Raw genomic sequence first — 24254 nt, forward strand, 5'->3', positions numbered from 1 at the left:
AACTTCCAATTAGCATGAGATAGTGACTAAAATCCAAAATGTATTTTGCTTCATCTTTTACTCTATACAAATTATCACAATTTTATTGCTTACTCAGCATCTTTGAATTTTGTTAGTTTTATAAAATATAAAGTTTCAAAAACCTTAAAATCTTTGATTTGGAATCATGCCATGACAATAAATAAATTACTATTACCTAGAGGCCTAAACAGTTGGGTTTTTTCCCCTAACCCTTTTTCTATAGACCAACATATTTCAGTAACATATATTTGGAAAGAAAAGTTATTTTAAGTTAGAATAAAATTAGAGTTTCTGTTTGTTAACATTTAGGGTACCCTTTAAATACAGAGTTGTAGAAAGACGGGAAGGAGGTTTAACTGCCCTTTATTGCATGATGTGATAATACATAGTGGTTTGGTGGCAAATGTCAGAATATCTCACTGGGACAGACATAAATTCTGGAATTCACTGAGCAACACTGAATTTCATTGTGATGTTAAGAATATGCCCTAATATCTTAATTCACTGAGTAAATTATTTAAGTTAGTGAATTCTAAGATTTTCTCTTTATTCTCTTGCTGAGTAACAAATAGTTGTATTTTTCTTCATGGATAGTTGAAAAAAGAATGTGAATAGTTCCTTAAAAGTTTTTATATTGATTACCTATTGAAATAATATTTTGGATATATTGGGATATTGGAATATCCAACATGGGGATAAATAAAATATATTCAAATTAATTTTGCTTATTTTTACTTTTTAAAAGTGTGGCTATTAGATAATTTAAAATTACATATGTGGCTTGCATTTATGGCTGATGGTATACATATATATATTTTTTGCCACACCACGCGGCATATGGGATCTTAGTTCCGGGACCAGGGATTGAACCCACTCCCCCTACAGTGGAAGCGTGGAGTCTTAACTACTGGACCTCCAGGGGAGTCCTGAGTTAGCGTATTTTTGTTCAGTGCTGATCTGGAAGAACAGTACTAGTGTGATTTTCTTCCCTTGTAAGTAATTTGATTTTTGTTTGTCTGGATGCCTTTTTTTCTTTAATACTTTTTAAAAAATACTGAAAAAATATTGTATTAGCACCGGTCATTCTGGGCCATACCTTATGGTTGTTGGTTTTTTCTCTTGATATTTATTTTTATTGTGGTTAAAAATACATAACATTAAACTTACCATCTTAACCATTTTCAAGTGTACAGTTCATTAGTGTTAAAATCTCTAGAACTTTCTCTTCTCGCAAAACAAACTCTGTACCCATTAAACACTAATTTCCCTTTTCCCCTCCCACTCATACCTTATGTTTTAAATATAATTTGGTTAAGAAATTATAGCCAACTAATAATGGAAAGCTTGCAGGTTATCTACTAGTCAGGAGTGTTTTTTCCCATTAGCAAATAGGCAAAGAAGTGTTTTAGTGCAGTTCTTTTTCCCCTACCATTTCTGATTTTAGAGCGCAGTTCACACTAAGAAGCAAAAGTGTGTGCTAATTGTCCAGAAGGCATTTTCTTTTCAAGGATTGTTAGTGTGTTTGGTGCTCCCATCTGCTGACGTGGCCGCTCTAGGTCACTGTGCCCTGATCCACACCTCTGCGCAGCCAGGGAAAGCAGGCAGAATGCTTTAGCTAGGCTGCAGATGGCAAGTTTGCTCTCTCTCTAGTCTAACTGGGGCTATTAGCGAGGTGCGTTTCAAAGAGAGGAAAAAACAAAATTTCGGTTGTCATAAGTTTAATTTTCCTTTTACCTGATGAGACATTTCTATTTTAAGTGCACCAAGGAAGATCAGCTTTTCCCAGGAACTTGGCATTGACGCTTCTCCTGAAATGAAAAATCCCCTTTTCATTTGTGGATTATTGACCTTAATTTTAGGTCTTTGTATACGTGTGCTCTTGATTTCTAATGCCAGGCAAGGCTACAGTTAGCTCTACACTGCTTTCTTGATAATTTCTTTTAATGTCACAGCTCCCCTAAAAAATGGCATTTCCAATGGAACACTGTCATCGTTAACACTTTAACCCTGAAGCCATTAGTGCTCTTCTCTTGCCAGGATCAAATCTCCATGGATTTCATTGTCCCCACATCCCTCACCTGACTACTCCCAGGTACTGGAAACTCAGCGTGTCCCACATTGAACTCAACCTGTACCACTCCAGACACCAAACCTGCTTCTCCCGGTTCTTTATTCATGATTTGGGCAAGCCATCCATCCATCAATGTAAACATCTTTCCCTTTTCTAATTTTACCTAATGTATAATAAATGTATAATGTCTAATGTCTAAAAAATATATTTTATTAACGTTCAACAGTAAATGACAAATTCTTTGAGATGACTGCCTCTGCTTATGGCAGCTAGGCACCTCCCCTCTCTATAAATTATGCACGTGGAAAATAGGGCTAGTAAGTGCTAGACATAAATAATTGATAATTAAGCTTTCCTAAATGATGAATCGCACTGTTGTATCACTGCAGATGGCTGCCCTGTGTGTTTTCGTTTTGCTGGGTAACTTTCAAGGGTTCCTCAGTGATTGCTTTGGTTTTGGCTGCTATTACTCTCAAATAATGTTTTCCTGCTTGTTATTTAATTAAAGAATTGCCTCACTTTGTGGCGAGTGATTTTATCCACATTGTTTTGTTTAATAAGTGTTTCTAGACTAAAGCAGCTCCATGTGTAGAAAATCCAAAAAATGAACATTTGGTTCAGTTTTTCTGTTAGAACTTTCTTCTCTGTCGTCCTTGCTGTGGCTTCTTCACAGGCTGAAAGTGCTGAATCTCATTTTTTTTAGAGTTTGCTGTAAACCTAAAACATTGAAACATTTACCTGAGCCGTATAACACATAAAGAAGACTTTTGCCGATTCCTAAGTTCTTTGTATTAATCTAAGAACTGGGGTATGTGAGAGCATCGATGAAGTATGTTGTGGTGGGAGTCGTTCACTTTGAACAGCTTGCCTTCGTGGGAGAATTAGATTATAGAAATGTGGCTTAAGAAGCACTTTTTTTTTTTTTTGCTGGAAAGGGTGTGGTGAAAAGGGAACCCTCTTGCACTGCTGGTGGGAATGTAAATTGATACAGCCACTATGGAGAACAGTATGGAGGTTCCTTAAAAAACTAAAAATAGAACTACCATACGACCCAGCAATCCCACTACTGGGCATATACCCAGAGAAAACCGTAATTCAAAAAGAGTCATGTACCACAATGTTCATTGCAGCTCTATTTACGATAGCCAGGACATGGAAGCAACCTCAGTGTCCATCGACAGATGAGTGGATAAAGAAGATGTGGCACATATACACAATGGAATATTACTCAGCCATAAAAAGAAATGAAATTGAGTTATTTGTATTGAGGTGGATGGACCTAGAGTATGTCATACAGAGTGAAGTAAGTCAGAAAGAGGAAAGAAAATACCGTATGCTAACACATATATATGGAATCTAAAAAAAAAAAAAAAAAAAAAAAAAGGTACCGATGAACCTAGTTGCAGGGCAGGAATAAAGAGGTAGGCATAGAGAATGGACTTGAGGACTTGGGGTGAGAGTAGCATTGACGTATATACACTACTGAATGTAAAATAGTTGGCTGGTGGGAAGCAGCCGCATAGCACAGGGAGATTGGCTCTGTGCTTTGTGACCACCTAGAGGGGTGGGGTAGGGAGGGTGGGAGGGAGACGCAAGAGGGAGGGGATATGGGGACGTGTATGCGTATGGCTGATTCGCTTTGTTGTGCAACAGAAACTAACAGTATTGTGAAGCAGTTATACTCCAATAAAGATCTATTTTGTTTTTTTTAAAAAAAGCATTTTTTCATTGAAGTCTAGTTGATTTACAAAGTGTTCATTTGTGCTGTACAGCAAAGTGACTCAGTTATACATATACATACATTCTTTTTTCTATTCTTTTCCACTATGGTTTATCACAGGATATTGGATACAGTCCCCTTTGCTATGCAGTAGGACCTTGTTGTTTATCCATTCTATGAGAAGCATTCGTTTAATCATCAGATTTAGAAAGTGTTCCCAGATGGAATGTGCAGTGTTACCCAAGCCTCCCTTGGTGACTTCGTGCCATCATGTCCTGGCACGGTTCTTCCTTCTGCCTGGATAAGGCAGATGGAGATTCTGACCCTGACTGCTGATTTGCATCTGGTTAGTATAGAGTTGAAAATATCCCTGCCTCCTGGCTTGTCAAGGTGGGGCAAAGAGAGCCTGTGTGCCTGATGTCCCTGTAACCTTGGCCATTAGCACTGCTAATGAATTTGAGACTAGGGTTTGTGTATGTGTCTGTATCTTTCATGGCACTAAACTTGTCCAATTAAACTACATAGTCTATGTGGTAGTTGGTAGGTAAAGCCTGGGACAGTATTATTTAAATTTGTATTTTCCTATTAAACAATCATTTTGAAGCAAATATGAAAAACAAAGAGCCTTCACTGTGGACGGTTATGGAGGTATACATGTAGGTAGGTAGGTGCTGAGACTTCTGTGTATACGTATGAGCTGGCTTATGAAAAATCTAGGCAAAGAAACGTATGTGTGTGTGCACGCTGATACCTGCAGTTAAGATTCCTGAATAGGTGGAGAACAAAGAATAACCGCTTACAGTGTAAGGAAAAAAATCAGGAACAAAACACATATATGTGTTCATTAACATATATATATAACACATAGATATGTTCATACATTATATGTTCATGTGCATTGTGGGGCCTTCTGGTCTTTTGTTTCCTGGTATCATAGGCAGATCATGGTAAAGATTCAATTAAGAATGTCACAAGGAATACGGTGGTCTATTTTATATTTGGTATCTTGGGTTCTCACTGCTATGATTTTGCTTATTTTGTGCCATTATCCCCAATCAAGAGAAGAAAATTTTCCTAGGGTTAGAAATTGCTCTAATTGTTTGTTGAAGGGTTAACCTTTTTTTTTTTTTTTCCGCATCAGCTTTTTCACTTGGCTTAGTTTGACTGGTTTCTGTTTGATTTTTCTGTCTCTCGCCCTCTAGGAAGCTATTTTGCCAGCCACTTCATTATGGGAGGAGAAAAGTTTGATTCAGCTCACCCTGAAGGCTACCTGTTTGGAGAGAACAGCGATCTGAACTTTCTGGGGAACAGACCTGTTGTGGTACGATTGTAATCCGTTTACATCCATGCGGGGCTAAGTGGCCAAGTCAAACGGTCTTGTCAAAATAAGCTTGTAATTGCTGGTTCAGCAGTGTTTGTAGCTTGGTCTGAGTTGAGAGGGCCCTGGGAGCCAGACCACAGCCTCTCTGATGGATCAGGGTCTCCTGGCACTAGATGCCGCCCCGTGGAAAAGTACAGAGTCTGCCTGAGGGCGAGGACAGCTCACAAAACCCAGCGCTCCTAGGGATCCGAAGCTCTGCCTAAATGCCACCTCTGCAGACTGCCCTTGCCTAGCCCCTAGCTTGCCCTCACCTTGCTTTTCGTTCCGCTTCATAGCACTTAATACCATATAAGCGTTTATTTCTCTGTCTCCTCCTGTTTATTATCTGCCTTCCTCATCAGAAGGTACATTTCACAGGGCAAGGGCTGTCCTACTGCTGCATCCCAGTGGACAAAGCCTGGGACATTATGATAAGCCCTTAATAAAGATCTGTTGAATGAATGACTGAACAAGTTCCCCTTGATATCTGATCTGCTATCAGACTGTCTCTGTCTCCATTCATTCAACTCATTCCATAAATGTTTATGGAGCATTTTCTCTGCACCCAGCCTGAGGCTTTGTAATAATAGCTTCCGTATGGCTACTGAGTGGCTGCAGTGTGCTAAGGAAGGCCCTAGAGACTTCTCAGGCATTATTCCTAATCTTCACAAAGACCCACCTGACAGAGGATTTATTAGCAATCCCATTTTGTAAGCAAGAGAAGTGAGGTTGAGAGAAAACTGAGGTTCCGAGAGATGAACAGCGGTAATAGCCTTTATGAAGTGCATACTATGTTCTGGGCCCTGTTCGAAGTGCTTTACAGAAAGTTTTCCCAAAGTCACATAACTAGTTCTGCCTAGCCAGAGATCCATAACCTTTCCACTGCTTCTCACTGCTTCAAAATATCCTGCCTTTCTCCAGAAACTCCTAGTTTAGTGGGGCAGACAAAACATAGGAACAGGAAATGTTTCCTGTTTCACTCAAGGTCTGAAGGGATGGGATTCTGTAGGAATAGGGAGTGGGGGAGAGGAGTGGCAAGGGCAGATGCTTCGGTGCTGGTGTGGAGAACGAGGCCTTGGAGGATGGCTGGGTTTACACGAGGCGGGTGGGAAAGGGGCTTCCCGGGAGTGAAGTGCAGAGCACAGGCCTGAAAGCATTCACGTTTCTGTTGAATCAGCAACCATTTACTGAGAAACTACTGTGTACCAGGTACTGTGATAGGCGCTGGGGATACAAAGCTGAAATGAGCATGGTTTGTTCCTCCCCTGGAACAAATAAGGAAGCCAGTCTGGCGGGAGTGGACCTTTCCTGATGGCGAAACAAGATTGGAAAGGTAGGTGGGGACTCCATTACCTCGAGATGTTTTCCACTCTCTCCTGTAGGCTCTGGGGAATACTGAAGGGTTTTAGGCAGATAAGTGCCCTGGAGAAATTGGTTTGTTTGTTTGTTTGTTTTTTTAGGAAGGTTAATCTGGTGATGATCTTCCAACTGGAGCTTTAATTAAAAAACGTTGTTGTTGTTGGTGGTGGTTTTCATTGTTTTCTTCCTTTCTATCTGGGGTGACAATCCCCCCCCTTCAACACCTTCTAATTTGTAGTCCAATAGTACTTTAGAAAATACCAAGTCCTTTCTGCTTCAGGTTCACTTATGACAGCTCACACTTATCAAATGTCTATTCTCTGATTTTGCTGCTACTATCTTAGCCATTAGAGTGGAAAGATCTTTTATTTTCTGATTGAGCAAGATAAGTACTCTTCCTCATTCACCGAGAGTAAGCTTATGCCCGGAAAATGCCCTTTCTTCTCACATGGACTTGCTGTTTGCGTCCATTTCTTCCTCCCTTTTTTCTTTCCTCTGGTGTCAGAATAGTTTATGTACCTTAAAAAAATGTAGTTGGGGCTTCCCTGGTGGCGCAGTGGTTGAGAGTCCACCTGCCGATGCAAGGGACGCGGGTTCGTGCCCCAGTCCGGGAAGATCCCACATGCCGCGGAGCGGCTGGGCCCGTGAGCCGTGGCCGCTGAGCCTGCGCGTCTGGAGCCTGTGCTCCGCAACAGGAGAGGCCACAAGAGTGAGAGGCCCGCGTACCGCAAAAGAAAGAAAAAAAAAAAGAAATGTAGTTTTGTTACCTTTTCAGGCCATAAAGATTATTTTGTTTATTTATTTTTGGCTGCTTTGGGTCTCTGTTGCTGTGCGTGGCTTTCTCTAGTTGCGGTGAGTGGGGGCTGCTCTTCGTTGCGGTGCCTGGGCTTCTCACTGCGGTGGCTTCTCTTGTTGCAGAGTACGGGCTCTAGGCACACGGGCTTCAGTAGTTGTGGCTCGCGGGGTCTAGAGCGCAGGCTCAGTAGTTGGGGTGCACGGGCTTAGCTGCTCTGCGGCATGTGGGATCTTCCCGGACCAGGGCTCGAACCCGTGTCCCCTGCATTGGCAGGCGGATTCTTAACCACTGCACCACCAGAGAAGTCCCAAAGATGATTTTAAAACAAGGGAACATTTCTTTAGGTTCATTTTGAGGTTTATGCCAGCTAACAGACCTTCACAAAGTTTAACCGCCTTGTTTACATTTCTCTGTGAGCCTGTGAGTGACTGAGCTCTTCCAGGAGCACAGGAGGGCAGGCTTGACCTTCACTTGCAGGCTCTCTCCCAAAGGAGCATCAACAGTGGCCCTTTTGTTGTTGTTGTTATGAAGTAGTCATTAGCTATGCTTCATGTTGCATAGAGCAAATGTTTTCAAAAGACATCATGATTTCATGTTAAGAAAGTAAATCAGGGTCACTTCAAAGAGGGAGGTAGAAGCAGAGAAAACAGAAGAAATGTAGCACATTTCCCTTTGCTTTCCCCCTTTCTTAGTTAATAATAAGAAGAGCTAACATTTATTGAACACTTACTGTTTGCCAGGCCCGGTAGTTCTAAGCTCTCCTTACGTGTTCTCTCGTGTTCTCACCCTAACGAGTAGGCTCCTGATTTGACAGATGAAGAACAAAGAGACACAAAGAATTGAAACAAAGATCACAAAGCCTGGAAGTGACTAAATCAGGATTCGATCCCAGCAGTCCAGCTCCAGAACCTGGGGTCCTCTGCCCTTTCCTGCTGGTCAGGTCAGGTGCACTCAGGACCCCTGCGCGTATCCTGTCTGTGGGTCTGTCTAAGTAGATCATCAAGTGAGGTTTGTGAGATATGGAGAGACAGCCATCCGAAAGTAGCCAGCATGGCCATGACATGTTCTCCTGAGTGTCTCTTGACAGAGCCCATATCTGGTGTGTAATTCCACCTGCCGACCTGACCCGGGGAGTTTGCCGTTACCGCACGTCAGCTTGTTTAGGGGAAGGCCCATCGATTGAAGGTTGACTGGTCGCTTGAGTTCTGCAGAGCTGACCTCTACTGTCTAGTAACGTATCTCGGTGTCGGTAAATGGGCGTCAGGTTGCAGAGGAAAGAGAACAGCCTTATAAAGCCATCCAGCAGCTTCAGGCGGGAACAGCACCTCTTTCCAGAGAGATGGGGAGAAAATATGTTGAAATAAATTATTACATTAGATTATAAATGCCATAGACTTCCTGGCTTCTGGGTCTTGTTTTTCCTGTCATTTCCGAGGGATCAGACTAAGATGAGAGCCATTCAGTTATCGCTCAGCCTGTAGCTTTTACTGGAGCGGATCTCCCACTTAGGATAATCCATCAAAGTCAAATGTATTATCAAGTCTTCAGGTCAGATTTAAAGAACCAGAGTGTGTGTATATATCGAAGGATGGTTGAAGAGAGGTTGGAATCAAGATTGGAAGTTTTACGTACCTTAAGCTCTTTGCAACCTTGGCAAGTCCATCACTCAGGCTCTCAAATTACCCACTTTTAAAGAGGAGGCAGTTCTGACTTTATAGGAATGTCATGCTTGAAAAATGCGTTGCAGCTGCTGGATGCAAAGAAGTATGGAGCAATGTTAGCTGCACTCACTAGGCTTTCAGGTTGGTTACTTCTGCAGTTACTGATAGTTCTGGGTGGAGAGAATACCCACTGGTTTTTAAGCAACTGTCTTAAGTATAGTGAACAGGGCTTCTGAAGGCCTTTCTGCCCTGGTCCCCTATATAGAGGAGATAAGATGGTTGTGTTTGTACATCACAGTTGAGTAAAGGCCATTCCTCCCCTTCTTAGGTGGCAGAAGAGCTGGTGCTGATTTTTTTGGTCCTTTATTGCATTAGATCTTATTTTGTTGAGGTGAATTACTGCTAAAACTCTAAATTATTTGGAGGTCTAGTGACCTTAGGATTGTCAGATATCAAGTGCTCTCTTGACTCTCCCAGAGTTCAGATCTCTCCCGTCATCTGAGAGGAAGCAGCTGAGTTTTCACTGGGCCCCTAATACTCCACATCCTCTTGCGTGTTTTGTCACTTCTTCCTCACGCTCCCTGCAACCAGGCTGCACAGCTGGTGTTAAGAACCGAGGCGCACACAGGTGGGCTTTCCTTCTTCCTCTCATAGAGATGTACCCCAAAGTTGTGCTTAAATCCAGTTGCCGTAAACTGAACCCTTTTATTCACATATGGGCAGGGAGAGCAAGTTACTTAAAGGAACTTGGCGATATATCCATATATGAAGCAGGATTTTACACACATAGAGCCTTGTGTTAGCCGTGGTGCCGTTTATTCATTCAGTAAATATCTGTGAGTCACATATTGTGCTCGCAACTGGGAATGCAAAGGTGAGAAGGACTTGGCTCCTGCCCCGAGGAGCTCTGGCGGAGCGGGGTGGGAAGATTGCCCCTGACTGTGATGGATCGTGGTAAGTTCTCCGAGAGAGACAAGGCCAGAGTAATCTGAAAGCGCAGGGGAGTGGAGATGCCCTCCGCCCAGGGAACTGGCTCTGAGAGAGGAGTCCTGGAACCCGGAGGGATGAGCAGGACTTCCCAGGTGGAGACTGGGAAGGTCACTAAGGCAGAATTAACAAGCACTGCAAGGAAGCACAAAGATGCAGAAGTGCCCATCGGGCTTCCAGAATGGCAAGCAGTCTGTAGGTACTGGATCGTGAGGGATGTTGGTGGGAGATGGGGTTGGAAAGACAAACTGGGCCCGTGTTCGAAGCGCTGTGAATATGGTACTGAGAAGTTTATACTTTCCTGTGGCAGTAGAGAAGGTCGTAGTCATGAGTGGCTTTGCCATTGACTAGCTTTGTGGTGTAGGTTAAGGTATTGGCCATCACTGAGCCTCTGTTTCCCCATCTATAAAAATACCCATCTTGGGAATTCCCCGGTGGTCCAGTGGTTAGGACTCCACGCTCTCACTGCTGCAGGCCTGGGTTCAATCCCTGATCAGGGAACTAAGATCCCACAAGCCACACAGTGCAGCCCCAAAATTGAAAAATAAAAAAAAAGAAGTTTAGGGGCTTCCCTGGTGGCGCAGTGGTTGAGAGCCCGCCTGCCGATGCAGGGGACACGGGTTCGTGCCCCGGTCCGGGAGGATCCCACATGCCGCGGAGCGGCTGGGCCCGTGAGCCATGGCCGCTGAGCCTGCGCCGCCGGAGCCGGTGCTCCGTGACGGGAGAGGCCACAACGGTGAGAGGCCTGTGTATCGCAAAAAAAAAAAAAAAAAAGTTTAAAAAAATATCCATCTTGCTGGAATATTTTCAGAATTCAAATAATGACAACTATTGTGATTTGATTTCCATTTTAGAAAGTTAGCTCTAAATCAACTCACAGCGTAGAGTGAATCAGAAAGGGAGGAGATTAAGGAGACCAGTTAAGAGGTCGTAGTTTTCGTTAAGAATGAACAGTACCTGAACTAGGATAGCGGCATTAAAAAATAAGGATGGTGCAGATTCAAAAGGTGTAGGCAGTGTGAGTTGAGGGAATGGGAGAAGTTAAGGCAGAGGACACGGAGGAGCAGCCCCTGGGGGCAGCTACCACTTAAATGGGATGCTCTGCACGGGTTTTGTCTGCAGGTTGGTTTGTGCCCAAGCCCCAGTGTAACCAGACCGGTTGGTCACAAGTACCCCAGTTTCTACTGCCTTGGAACCTGTATTCATCTGCCCAGGCTGCCGTAACAAAATACCACAGGCTGGGTGGCTTAAACAACACATACTCACTTCTCACAGTTCTGGAGGCTGAGAAATCCAAGATCAAGGTGCCAGCAGACTGGGTTGCTGGTGAAGGCCCTCTTCCTGGCTTGCAATGACTGCCTTCTTACTTTGTCCTCACATGGCAGAAAGAGACTGGGAGTTCCCTGGTTGCCTAGTGGTTAGGATTCCGGGCTTTCACTACCGTGGCCCGGGTTCAATCCCTGGTTGGGGAACTGAGATCCTGCAAGCCACATGGTGTGGACAAAAAGAAAAAAAAAGAGAGAGACTGATATCTCTATTTCTGTTCTTATAAAGCCACTAATCCCATCTTGAGGGGCCCACCCTTATGACTTTATCTAACCCTAATTATCTCCCAAAAGCCCCATCTCCAAATATAGTCACATTGGAAGTTGGGCTTCAACATATGAATGGGGGAGGGGGACATGATTCCATAGCACAATGTGAAGTCCATGGAAGGAGTGGGCCTCTTTTCCGTGTGTGTGTGTGTGTGTGTGTGTGTGTGCGCGCACACGTGTGTGTATTAGATTGGATTTTTTGCCTTTTGTCTGCTATCTTCTTTTCTTCTTCCTTCCTTTATAATTGCACTACAACTGTTTTTGTTTTGGGCATTCAGTTTGGCAATATTTAGTAAATTTTCAGCTGTGGCCCAGCTATTTCACTTCTCTGAGTGTCCATGTAAAGGAAAAACATACTCCTGTGTGTTTCCTCTGCTCTCAGTATTCTACTACAATGCTGATTCACTTTTTAAAAATTAATTAATTAATTAATTAATTTTTATTTATTTTATTTTTGGCTGCATTGGGTCTTCGTTAGCTATGCGCCGGCTTTCTATAGTTGTGGCGAGCGGGAGCTACTCTTCATTGTGGTGCACAGACTTCTCCTTGCAGTGGCTTCTCTTGTTGTGGAGCATGGGCTCTAGGTGTACGGGCTTCAGTAGTTGTGGCATGTGGGCTCAGTAGTTGTGGTGCACTGGCTTAATTGCTCCATGGCATGTGGGATCTTCCCAGACCAGGGCTCAAACCCGTGTCCCCTATGTTGGCAGGCGGTTTTTAACCCCTGTGCCACCAGGGAAGTCCCCTGCTTCACTTTTTTTTTTTCCTGATTCACTTTTTATTTATTTTTGGCTGCGTTGAGTCTTCGTTGCTGCGTGTGGGCTTTCTCTAGTTGTGGTGAGCAGGGGCTACTCCTCGTTGCAGTGCACAGGCTTCTCACTGCGGTGGCTTCTCTTGTCGCAGAGCATGGGCTCTAGGCACGCAGGCTTCAGTAGTTGTGGCACAAGGGCTCAGTAGTTGCGGCTCACGGGCTCTAGAGCACAGGCTCAGTAGTTGTGGCACATGGGCTTAGTTGCTCCACGGCATGTGGGATCTTGCCAGACCAGGATTTGAACCCGTGTCCCCTGCATTGTCAGGCAGATTCTTAACCATTGGGCCACCGGGGAAGTCCCTCCTGATTCACTTTTGACACCAGATGTGTGTGGGTTTTCCACACATCAGGCAGGAATTGTTAAATAAATTATAGTGTGGCTATACTATGAACTGGTATTCAGCCAAAAATAAAGTAGAGCTGTATCCACTGAGGTGAAACTATATCTATGACCACATTGTTTACCAAAAAAAAGCAAGTTCCTATATATAATGTAGAGTCTGGTTTCATTTCTTTATTTTTTTTTAAATATTTATTTATTTATTTGGTTGCACTGGGTCTTAGTTTCTGCAGGCAGGCTCCTTAGTTACGGCTCACTGGCTCCTTAGTTGTGGCATGTGAACTCTTAGTTGTGGCATGCATGTGGGATCTAATTCCCTGACCAGGGATCGAACCCAGGCCCCTTGCATTGGGAGCTCGAAATCTTAACCACCGCGCTACCAGGGAAGTCCCTGGTTTCATTTCTGATAAAAATAACAGTGTATAAAATATACATACATTTATGGTGATATTTACAGGTGCATAAAAATACATGAGCACAATGCATTTTAACCTGTGATGGGGTAACTCTTGGGGGTGCACCAGTGAGGGGAGGTACTTCCTTCATATTCTTCTATGTTGTTTGAATTTTCCCCAGTGAACATGTTTTCACTTTTTAATTAAAAGCATTTAAATTTTTTCTAAAAATAGAGAAGGGATTACTGCTGAGCACAGGAAGGAACTAAAATATATAGAGGAGAATATATAGAGGTAGGAAAATTAAGAAAATTCATAGAATAATGGTTTTAATTTTTTTTTTTAATGAACTGCAAGAAGGGTGTGGTCTGCTGAGTGGTTATGGGCTTGTGGAAAATGAGAAAAACATCAGAATAAGCATGGGGAGGGATGGAGCGTCAGCCTTTGGGTGTCAGGCTGAGATGGTTCAGCTTTAGAAACGTCAGATTAGGTGTGGATATGGCCTGCTTTTAACAACCTGAGAGTAAAAGAAAACCCAGATTATAAAAGAGCTAAACTAGGGAATAAATATTCATACTTTAAAAAAATTTTTTTAAATTTATTTATTTTTGGCTGCGTTGGGTCTTTGTTGCTGTGCGCAGGCTTTCTCTAGTTAAGACGAGTGGGGGCTACTCTTCGTTGCGGTGCTCGGGCTTCTCCTTGCTGCAGAACACGGGCTTTAGGCGCATGGGCTTCAGTAGTTGTGGCATGCGAGCTCAGCAGTTGTGGCTCGCAGGCTGTAGAGCGCAGGCTCAGTAGTTGTGGCTCATGGACTTAGTTACTCCATGGTATGTGGGATCTTCCCAGACCAGGGCTCAAACCCGTGTCCCCTGCATCGTCAGGCAGATTCTTAACCACTGCGCCACCAGGGAAGCCTGAATATTCATACTTTTTAAATGCTTTAAGGCTTTACAGACTTTATGTAAGGATTTTTTTAAAACAGCATTTTTATAATACATGTCTCCCTACTTCTGGTCTCTCCCCAGAGATGACCACCCTGCTCAGTTCAATTAGTGATCTTCTCGATCTTTTACTTTCACTTTTTAAAAAAATTGTGACAAAATACACATAACATAAAAGGTATCATCTTAACCGTTTTAAGTATATAGTTCAGTACATTGACATTGTTTTACACCTAGTCTCCGGAACTATTTTCATCTTGCAAAACTGAAACTCTGTCCCCATTAAATACTAACTTCTTTTCCTCTCCCCCTAGCCCCTGGCAACCACCATTCTACTTTCTGTCTCTAAGAATTTGACAACTCCAGGACCTCATCTAAGTGGGTTCTTACTGTATTTGTCTTTTTGTGACTGGTTTATTTCACTGAGCATAATGACTTCAGGTTCATCCATGTTGTAGCCTGTGTCAGAATTTCCTTCCTTTTCATGGCTGAATACTATTCCATTGTATGGATAGAGCACATTTTGTTTATCCATTTATCTGTCAGTGGACACTTGGGTTGCTTCCACCTCTTGGCTCTTATGAATAATGCTGCTATGAACATGATTATTACATTCAGTTTTTAAGGCACACGTGCACACCAGTATTGGCCTAGGGAAGAAATGACTATTCAGTTTTAGAAACTTATTTTAATGAAATTATTGTAGGTCTTCAATTTTGGAATTTAACTTGTTTTTATATCCTTCCCCCCACAAAAAATCCTTCTATTTATGTTACCTTTTAATTCTTAATAAAGATGAAGAAATCATTTCAAATACCTTCTTCTAGGGAAAGTTGCTTCCTGACACTTAGTGAATAAATATCAAATACATAAACTAAGACTATTTTGCAGTGTACAGATAACATCCTAGTCATTTTTCCAAATACCTAGAGAATATAACCAAATTGTAGATTTTATTCAAGAGTTAGTTTCAACTGTCTCTTGACTCCAGAGATAACATGAAAAAGCTGGTTACTTTTACATGCAGAGTAGGATAGATTATTTTTTAGGTAAATGAAAGCATAAAATATGAGACTTAACAGTATGTGTAACGTTAGCTCCACCTTTGGATAGTAAATTATAACATAAAAAAGACAACTTTGGAAGCTAGTTGGTTGGGTCCAAGCGTTTGCTACTTGGCACTAAGAAGAGGATTTTTAGTGGCTTCTGTCTTAGTTTTCCACTCTGAGAATTCTGTTTTATGGAGATGGGTTTCTGTAGTAGATGGATCATGAGATGGACAGGGGCCCCACTGGTATGACAGAGGCCAGCGGGTCACACTCTCCAGGGCAGCTACACTTCATGCTGAGGTCCCAGTGAAGAGAGGGGGTGCCCCCAAAGAAATCAAATCAGCTGATAGAACTGCTCCTGCCGTATGCTCCTTTTTAAAAAAATTATCTTTTCTGGAAACAAAACCCAACTGCTTTTAATTTACTTTCTATTGTTGTTTTTTTTCTTTTCACTTTTGTCTTGTGAATTGTGAAATATTTATATGGAAGTATATAAAGCACATATCTACAGGTAAAGAAACTGCAAACAAACACACCACCCAGATCAAGAAATGGAATATCGCCAGCACCTTAGAAGTCCACCCTATGCCTGACCCTGGTCACATCTGCATTACTTTGTTAAATAATAGCTTTATTGAGGTATAATTCATCATGGGTTTCTCCATGGTAGAGTTACCATCTTTCCCTTTGTAGTTGATAAGTACCTTTGGGAGGATAGTTTGAAACTGCTGCCTAGATTTCTTTTCTTTTTTTTTTTTTTAAATGCTCACTGTATTCTTTTTTTGTTTTTTTAAAATATTTATTTATTTAATTTATTTATTTGGCTGTGTTGGGTCTTAGTTATGACATGCAAACTCTTAGCTGTGGCATGCATATGGGATCTAGTTCCTGGACCAGGGATCGAACCTGGGCCCCCTACATTGGGAGCTCGGAGTCTTAACCACTGCGTCACCAGAGAAGTCCCAGATTTCTTTTTTTAAAAAATTACTCCTTTCTTAACTAATAGGACGCTGCATATTAGATCTACTGCATTGCTTAGGGATATAAGACAGGGATCATGGTTCTGTCTGTCTGGTGTGTAGGCTTCAGGGTATAATTTTATGGATTAGAGCTATAGAAAGGGGTTGTAATGTAGCCTGAAATTATGAGAGAAAGGAAAAAAAATTCTCTGGAGAAGAAACTTTGCTGGGGACGATGAGGAACAAGAACAGTGTTTAGTAGCTGTTGACCTAGTGGGTTACCTTCCTGATATAAGAATTTCAAAATCAATTTGGATTATAAAATTATGCACTGGGAGAAGAAAGGAGAGAAGGAGAAGGAAACAGTTTCTTCTCCGTTCTGATCATAATTTGGTTTTTGTCCTAGTTGAGAAGATAGTTTTCTTCAATAATCGTGAGGCCATGCCCACGTTGACCCCCCCCCCATTACACAAATCATTGATTGACTTACTCATTCAATTGTTCCTTCATAGGGGTTCATTTGACTGAACCCCTATCATCCTCCAGGCTCATGATCAACACTAGAGATACAAAGATAAAATGAAATCCCTGCCTGAAGGAACTTACTTTGTAACCAGGAGATATGCACGAGTTGGAGGAGGGGCTGAAGAGCAAAGGCACAGAAGCATCTAACCAAGGTGACAGCTCTGCACTACAGATGATTCAATAAAATTAAAGTGTAGGGTCCAGAGGGTGCAGAGAGGACGCAGCCAGAGATAAGGCTGTGGATCCCGGCCTAGACCAAGGGGCCTCGTGTGCCTTCCTGCAAACTTTGGACGTTTATCCTATAGGCACGGGGAACCATTCATGTGGTATAAACTGGGAGCCATTTAATATACATTTTGAAAGATCACTCAGACGACAATGTAGAAAATCAATGAAGAGATTATCATTATTACTTGTGGGGACATAAAGCAGAGCCAGTTGTCCAGATGAGATCTGATGAGGTCTGATCTCAGGTTGCAGTCGGAATAAAGAAGAGGGCCCTGATCCATGAGGCAGAATCAGTGTTGGTCATCGACATAAGAGGCAGAGTCTAGGCTTTGGTACTCAGACTCTATCTCCCGGGCCCCCCCAAAGGATACGGCCAGGCCAGCTCATGGGTTTCCCTGCTTTGTGTGGCAGACCCATTCTAGCGTGCCGGCTCCTCTAAACGTTTTGGTCTTTCCTTCCAAAGACTTCTGTGCCAGTTCTGGAATCGCTTAGTGTGGTCCCTTGCTCTTCCAAGCTCCTAAGCGGCCCCCCTCCCCCAGCACATATGAGACCCAGGCCTTTGCCAGGGTGTTAATTTTGAGTCATGAGAGGATGTCTTCGTATCAGCAGCTCCTCCTCATCCTGCTTTATATGCCACACCCATGACCAGCACCCTCAGGACCCACACATCCTTCCAGCTCCTGCCACCACGTGTGTTAGCCCGGTCCCCTGGGATGTTTGGAATAATAACCCCTCCTCTCTTAGCCGGCCCAGCTGGCCCCGAGTGAGTGATGCAGCCAGGAGGAGATGGGGGCAGTCCATAGTAGGGCAAGCGGTGTCTTTTTTTTTTTTTTTTTTTTTTTTTTTTTTTGTGGTACGCGGGCCTCTCACTGTTGTGGCCTCTCCCGTTGCGGAGCACAGGCTCCGGACGCGCAGGCTCAGCGGCCATGGCTCACGGGCCCAGCCGCTCCGCGGCATGTGGGATCTTCCCGGACCAGGGCACGAACCCGTGTCCCCTGCATCGGCAGGCGGACTCTCAACCACTGCGCCACCAGGGAAGCCCACAAGCGGTGTCTTGTAAGAGGCTTGTCTTGGTCGAGACCGCTGCCGTGGTCTTCAAGCAAGGGGGATTCCTCTATTTTCCAAGGAGAGGGAGTTGGCCGCTTTGCGGGCCCAGAGAATCTGGGGTTCACAGTCCTCAAGTAAATAGATACAGACATCCCCATCTCAGGCCTTAGAGTTCACCCTTTCCATCAGGGCCCTGCCTTTGACGTAGGAGACTTGCCTGGGCTGAGTTCAGCCTTCTTAGAGCTGCCACCCCGAAACATCAGGCCCTGAGCCTGAGGAAGGTTAAGCGTTTTTAGGCTGGCTGACTGTCATTCTTGGCTTCAAGTTGCTGGTGTATCCGAGACTGTCTTTTTCCATTTTCACTGGGCAGACGGCTCTTAACAACAGCCACCCAGTTCCACAGTCCTTCTCGTGACCATTTCTTCTGCACCTCCTGTACCAGAGACGTGAAACCAGTCAGTGCGTCCCAGGTCGCACTACTACAGCACCCCACTGATGGGTCCACGTTGCCCTCTGGCTGGTAAGCGACCCACCCCCAGAATTCCACCTGCTGAGTCCACTTCCGTAGGCAACTTCTGACGCCACCTGGTCTAAGGCAGACTCTGGAAGCAAAGCTGCGCTGGAGATTTTTGTGAAAACTCTCTATTAAAGAAGTGCTCTTTGGAGAAGGGACATAACAGAAGCCAGATGGGGCCGGGGAGCAAAACCTAAGCAGCAGTGTGGTCTTGGCACAGACTTGCTCCAGCCTGGCCCTTCGGGAAAGCTCTGGAGTACAGCTTGCACCACAGAATCCCCCCACCTCGAGGAGAGGGCGCTGGCCTTCTGTGCCCCTCACCGTGCTGTCGTGAACATTCTGTTGGGTTGGCCGAAAAGCTCGTTCAGTTTTAAGCGAAACTGAGACAGTTTTCATTTTCACGAAGGACTTTATTGAACAACGAACGTACTCACTCCCCGAAGGAACGCAATATCCTGTGTGTTTTGTTCAGCATGTGTATGCGTATTTGCAGGAGTACACCCACAGTTGGCATTGCTGGCGCACACAGGATGCTGTAGAAGATCCCGCCGAACAGTCTTCCAAAGCAACTATACCAATTGTACTCCTATCAGGAGTGTTTGGAGTCCCCAGCACCTAGTATTTTCCATCATTTTCATCATAGCCATTCTGGTGGGAGTGCAGAATTAACTTCCATTTTCCTGATGACTCATGAGGTCGAGCACCTTTACGTGTATTTATTGGCCGTTTGGATCCCTCCTTTGCAAAGCGTCAGTTCAAATCTTTTCTCTTAGCGGAGCTGCTTTTTCTTTCTTAGTAAGGAAATAATAAGAAAAACATGAGTCCTTTCTCAGATAAATATATTGCAAATATCTTCTCCTAGTCTCTGCTTGCTTTTCACTCTCTCTTTTTATTTTATTTATTTATTTTTTTTACTCTCTCTTTTTAAAAATAATTTATTTATGGAGTTCCCTGGCGGATCAGTGGTTAGGACTCAGTGCTTTCGCTGCTGTGGCCCGGGTTCAATCCCTGGTTGGGGAGCTGAGATCCCACAAGCCACACAGCGTAGCCAAAAATAAAAGATAAATAATAATTAATTTATTTTTATTGAGATATAATTGACATAGAACATTGTGTTAGTGTGAGGTGCCCAATGTGTTGATTTGATAAATTTATATATTGCAGTAGGATTACTACCGACGTGTTAGCTAACAGCAGCATCAGGGCCCGTAATTATTATTTCTTTTTTGTGGTGAGAACATTTAAGATCTAGTCTCTTAGCAACTTTGAAGCTTATGCCTTTTCACTCTCTTCCCAGTGTCTTTAGTTGAACAGAAGTTCTAAATGTTAATATAGTCCAATTTATCAGGTTTTTTCTTATATGGTAGCACTTTTTGTATCCTATTTAAGAAATCTTTCAAATACCAAAATCATGAAGATGCTCTGGTTTTCCTCTAATAGCTTTGTTTAACCTTTCACACTTAGGCTTGTCATCTATCTGGAATTGATTTTGGGGTGTGCTGTGAAGTAGGGGCCTCCTTTTTCTTTTGTTTAAATTGACCCAGCACCGACCATGGAAAAGACCATCCGTCCTTTCTCATGGCACTGCAGGATTGCCTTTGTCATAAATCACGTGACGGTAACTAGTTGCTCCAGTGAAGAATCCACTCGTGTCCAGCCTGGGGGTGGGGGACAGAGTGGAAGGGGTTGAAGGTCTGACGGCCGGCTTCCAGGCGATGCGCGGGGAAGGGGCTGTGTGGTCTCAGCAAGCCTCCATATGGAGACCTTGACTTAGCCCTGTGTTTTCAAAGAGCTGCCTTGCCCTCGGTTGTGCCCGGTGTCCCCGGGACTGTCAAATCCTCTGACTGGTAAACATCTTCTCTTAGAGAGGGGATAGGTGACCTTCTGGCCACCTGGCGTCTGGGAAAAGATCTGAGTCGAAATGCTCTTCATTCAGACCTTCCCAGTCTCCTCTTTCAAACCTCAGTGTACTCCGCTTTTAGGACTACCTGCTGCCTCCAATTCCTAAGCCTTTCTGGGATTCTGGGCATAAATATGTTTCTGCCGTTTCGAATTTCAGCCTTTTCTGTTCTCCTAAATCAGTTTCCACTTGTCTGTGTGTGATACAGCTTCCAGTTGTTTATTTCCTCTCCCATTCTCTCTGTTCTCGTGGTTTTACACTTTTTTTCTTCTTTTTCAATCCCTTTGCTGTCATTTCAGTGGGAATTCAGAAGGGAGCAGAAATCAATACAAGTGTTTAATCTGTTGTGGGCACTGCGAGGCCTATCATAAACCTTTGCGTTCATTTCTTCAAATTTTCAAATCTGTGCTGATGGGAGCTGGGAAGCACTGTTTGACTTTAAATTCTCTGTCATTTCTTCAAACTACATCTCAACATTTTTTATAAATTTATTTTTTATTTTTGTTTTTGGCTGCGTTGGGTCTTTGTTGCTGTGCGCGGGCTTTCTCTAGTTGCGGCGAGCGGGGGCTACTCTTCGTTGCGGTGCGCGGGCTTCTCATTGCGGTGGCTTCTCTTGTTGCGGAGCACGGGCTCTAGGCGCACGGGCTTCAGTAGTTGTGGCTCGCGGGCTCTAGAGCACAGGCTTAGTAGTTGTGGCGCACGGGCTTAGTTGCTCCGCAGCATGTGGGATCTTCCCGGGCCAGGGCTTGAACCTGCGTCCCCTGCATTGGCAGGAGATTCTTAACCACTACGCCACCAGGGAAGCCCCATACATCTCAAAATTTGATAACTAACCCCTTATATAATATGAAATATAAGATATAATATAAAATAATTTATTACATAGAGTAGAAAGGGAATGAGTAAGCAATATATTTGGGGCTTTGGAATTACAGGGCAAGGATTTTCTGTGTGTAAAAATTTTAAATTAAAGAAAAAAGCTGTAATGTGACCTTGTATTGTGCTAGAAGGTAATTTGCAATTTCCCTCGCTCTCGATTTGCCAGGGAGCTCGTCATTGTCCCTTTTTTTGCACTTTGTACTCTGCTTCACGTTAGCCTGAAGTTGTGTAGGAAGCTCTTGAGTGATTCTTAAAGAATTCAGTAAAAGTTCAGTATTTTGCTAGGCACAAAATAACTCACTGTGCGGTCAGGCCAAATCTGATGGGCTGGAAGAACATTCTACTGGAACTCAAGCTTTTTAACTTAACAGAATTTTCTTATTAATCTGTATTCTATTTCAGCTACAGTAATTTACAGTTTTCTTTTACTACCAAAAGTTCGACCACACCAGAAGGAAATCTGGTTGTGTCTTGTAACATACGATCATGGAAGAAGGAACCCGGATATTTCATAGAGAGACAGTTTAAAATAAGAGGTCTTTGTCTTTGGATGTAGAAGAGCTGCTTCACAGCTCACGAAGACGCGTCCTGCTCTCTGTAGAGCTTGTGAAGTCATCCATGCTGCAGTGAACGTTGCTGCCCTTTGCACCCATCAGACCCTGTGTTCTTCCCTCCAGATATACACGAGAGGCTCATAGGGCAGCTGAACATATGGTGATCTGTGCAGAGTTCAGTGAGGCCTTTGGCTATTTTATTTAAGCATGGAAAGAATGTGTCTTGTCATTCTGGAAAGGACAAAACTGTGGGGATGGGAAACAGATGAATGGTTGCTAGGCACTGGGGGTGCAGGGAGGGGTTGGCTGCAGAAGGGAATGAAGCAACATTGGGCGGGGATGGAAGTGTGCTGTACCTTGATTACAGTGGTGGTTACAGAGCTGTATGCGTTTGTCAAAATTCATAGAACTGTACATTAAAATGGGTGAATTTTACTGGATGTAAATTACACCCTGATAAACCTGACTTTAAAAAATGGGGGGGGGCTTCCCTGGTGGCGCAGTGGTTGAGAGTCCGCCTGATGATGCAGGGGACACGGGTTTGTGCCCCGGTCTGGGAGGATCCTACATGCCGCCGAGCGGCTGGGCCCGTGAGCCGTGGCCGCTGAGCCTGCGCATCCGGAGCCTGTGCTGCGCGACGGGAGAGGCCACAACAGTGAGAGGCCCGCGTACCACAAAAAAAAAAAAAAAAAAAAAAAAAAGGAATGTCTTGGAAAGAAGGAGTGGTTCCCAGACATGCCAGTGCTCTCTGTGGCCTGGTGTCCACATGGCCCAGGGAGCGCCTGCTTATGGCCATGTACCAACAAGAGGCGGTGGACGTGTGTCCCAGACGCCGTGTGTGTACGTGGCAGTGGGGGCGGGGGGCAGGGGGCAGGTCAGCATTGCTTCTGCATCGGCAGCCCTCAGCCAGAGGGGTCAATCCTAGTACCCCAGCAGCAGGGAAAAACTATAATGGAAAAGAATATTAAAAAACGATTGTCTATATGCATAAAACGGAGTCACTTTGCTGTACAGAGATTGGCACAGCATTGTAAATCAACTACACTTCAATAAAAAGGTAATAAAATAAAAAACAAAAAACACACGGCCATCTGTTTCTTAGTTATTTTGTGAGTATTAATTGTGCCAACCTGCCTTTTAGGGCAAATATCCACAATCCAGATGGTCACCATGGGCACATGCTGTGCTCTTCTGAAGACCTTATTCATATATTCATTCTACACATACCTGTTTTTATCTTTTTGTGTGCTGCTCTAATCACTCTAGGTGATACAAAGATATCTCTAACCTAGACTTTGCCGTCAAGCTTAAAAGCTCGCAGGAAGGGCTTCCCTGGTGGCGCAGTGGTTGAGAATCCGCCTGCCGATGTAGGAGACACGGGTTCGTGCCCCGGTCCGGGAAGATCCCACATGCCGTGGAGCAACTAAGCCCGTGAGCCATGGCCGCTAGGCCTGCGCGTCCGGAGCCTGTGCTCCGCAACGGGAGAGGCCACAACAGTGAGAGGCCCGCATACTGTAAAAAAAAAAAAAAAAAAAAAAAAAAAAAAAAAGCTCGCAGGAAGCTCAGACACTATATACACACAAAGAGGGAAGTGATAAATGAAGTGTAGACAGAGCTCCAGAAGCTCTGAGAAAGGAACTTTACTTTGTGACATAAGTTTTGCTGACTTGGGAAGTGCTGCTAAACGCTTGAACTTTGGGTTTGTTGTTTAAGGCTGTGTTTCTTAAAAAACCAGGGCACAAAGAACTGCTGCGGTTTTCAGCAGTGAAACTAAAGCATCTGTGTTGTAGGAAGTTCCTCGACGTTTCTTTGAAACCTACTGAAACTAAGTGTGCACACTCTCACCTCTATTTCCTGTTGTCAGGGTCCGCCCCAGCTTACGGGAAACTATATGTATTGGTGTTGCATTTCAAAGAAAAATTTGGTTAACTTTTTCAGCTTTTAAAAAGATGCATAATGGCCTTAAATTGTAATGAAAGTGTTTTGACTACAGTCTATAAAAGTCAAAAACTTCTGGGTCAAATAGCCTGGTTACATGTAAATAGCATCCCTGAGCAACACACTTATTTCACTCAACTAAAATAGTAGCCCTGACTATTACAGAAATGAATCATACATATGCTTTATCTTTAGAAGACAGCTCTGACAAAGCGAGCTTTGCGGTAATGGTTGCTATAATTATAGAATAGAATGTAGTCCTGTATTTTCCATTTATTAAAAATGTAAATGCTTTTAACACCAAAGGTGCATATCCTCTGTTAATCCATACTGTTAAATATTTTTAAAAGAAAGAAGGGGAGAGGACTTCCCTGGGGGTCCAGTGGTTAAGACTCTGGGCCTCCACTGCAGGGGGCGCGGGTTCGAACCCCTGGTCGGGGAACTAAGATCCCCGCAAGATGCGTGGCGTGGCAAAAAAAAAAAAAAAAAAAGAGGAGGAGAGTTAGCTCAAGCACTTAATAGAAGTAATGAAAATAATAAGTACCAGTGGGTAACATTTACAGTCTACAAAGTTGTTTCACAGTTAACAGTTCAGCTGTTGTCTCCC

General features: G+C 43.7%; 1 protein-coding gene across 4 annotated transcripts in view; it reads left to right on the forward strand.

The window, feature by feature from the left end:
* The window catches only part of RNF157 (ring finger protein 157), an 81890-nt gene that overhangs the window by 17563 nt on the left and 40073 nt on the right, over positions 1 to 24254 (forward strand). For all 4 annotated transcript variants that reach the window (XR_010838068.1, XM_059048076.2, XM_067020772.1 and 1 more), the window contains exon 2: positions 5015 to 5133. Coding sequence is in view for 3 of the 4 variants with exons in the window: in XM_059048076.2 (XP_058904059.1) it covers positions 5015 to 5133 (119 nt within the window). In the remaining variant the exon portion in view is untranslated. The remainder of the gene's footprint in view (positions 1 to 5014; positions 5134 to 24254) is intronic.

The sequence above is a fragment of the Kogia breviceps genome, chromosome 19 (genome assembly GCF_026419965.1).
Source record: "Kogia breviceps isolate mKogBre1 chromosome 19, mKogBre1 haplotype 1, whole genome shotgun sequence".
Taxonomy (NCBI): domain Eukaryota; kingdom Metazoa; phylum Chordata; class Mammalia; order Artiodactyla; family Physeteridae; genus Kogia; species Kogia breviceps.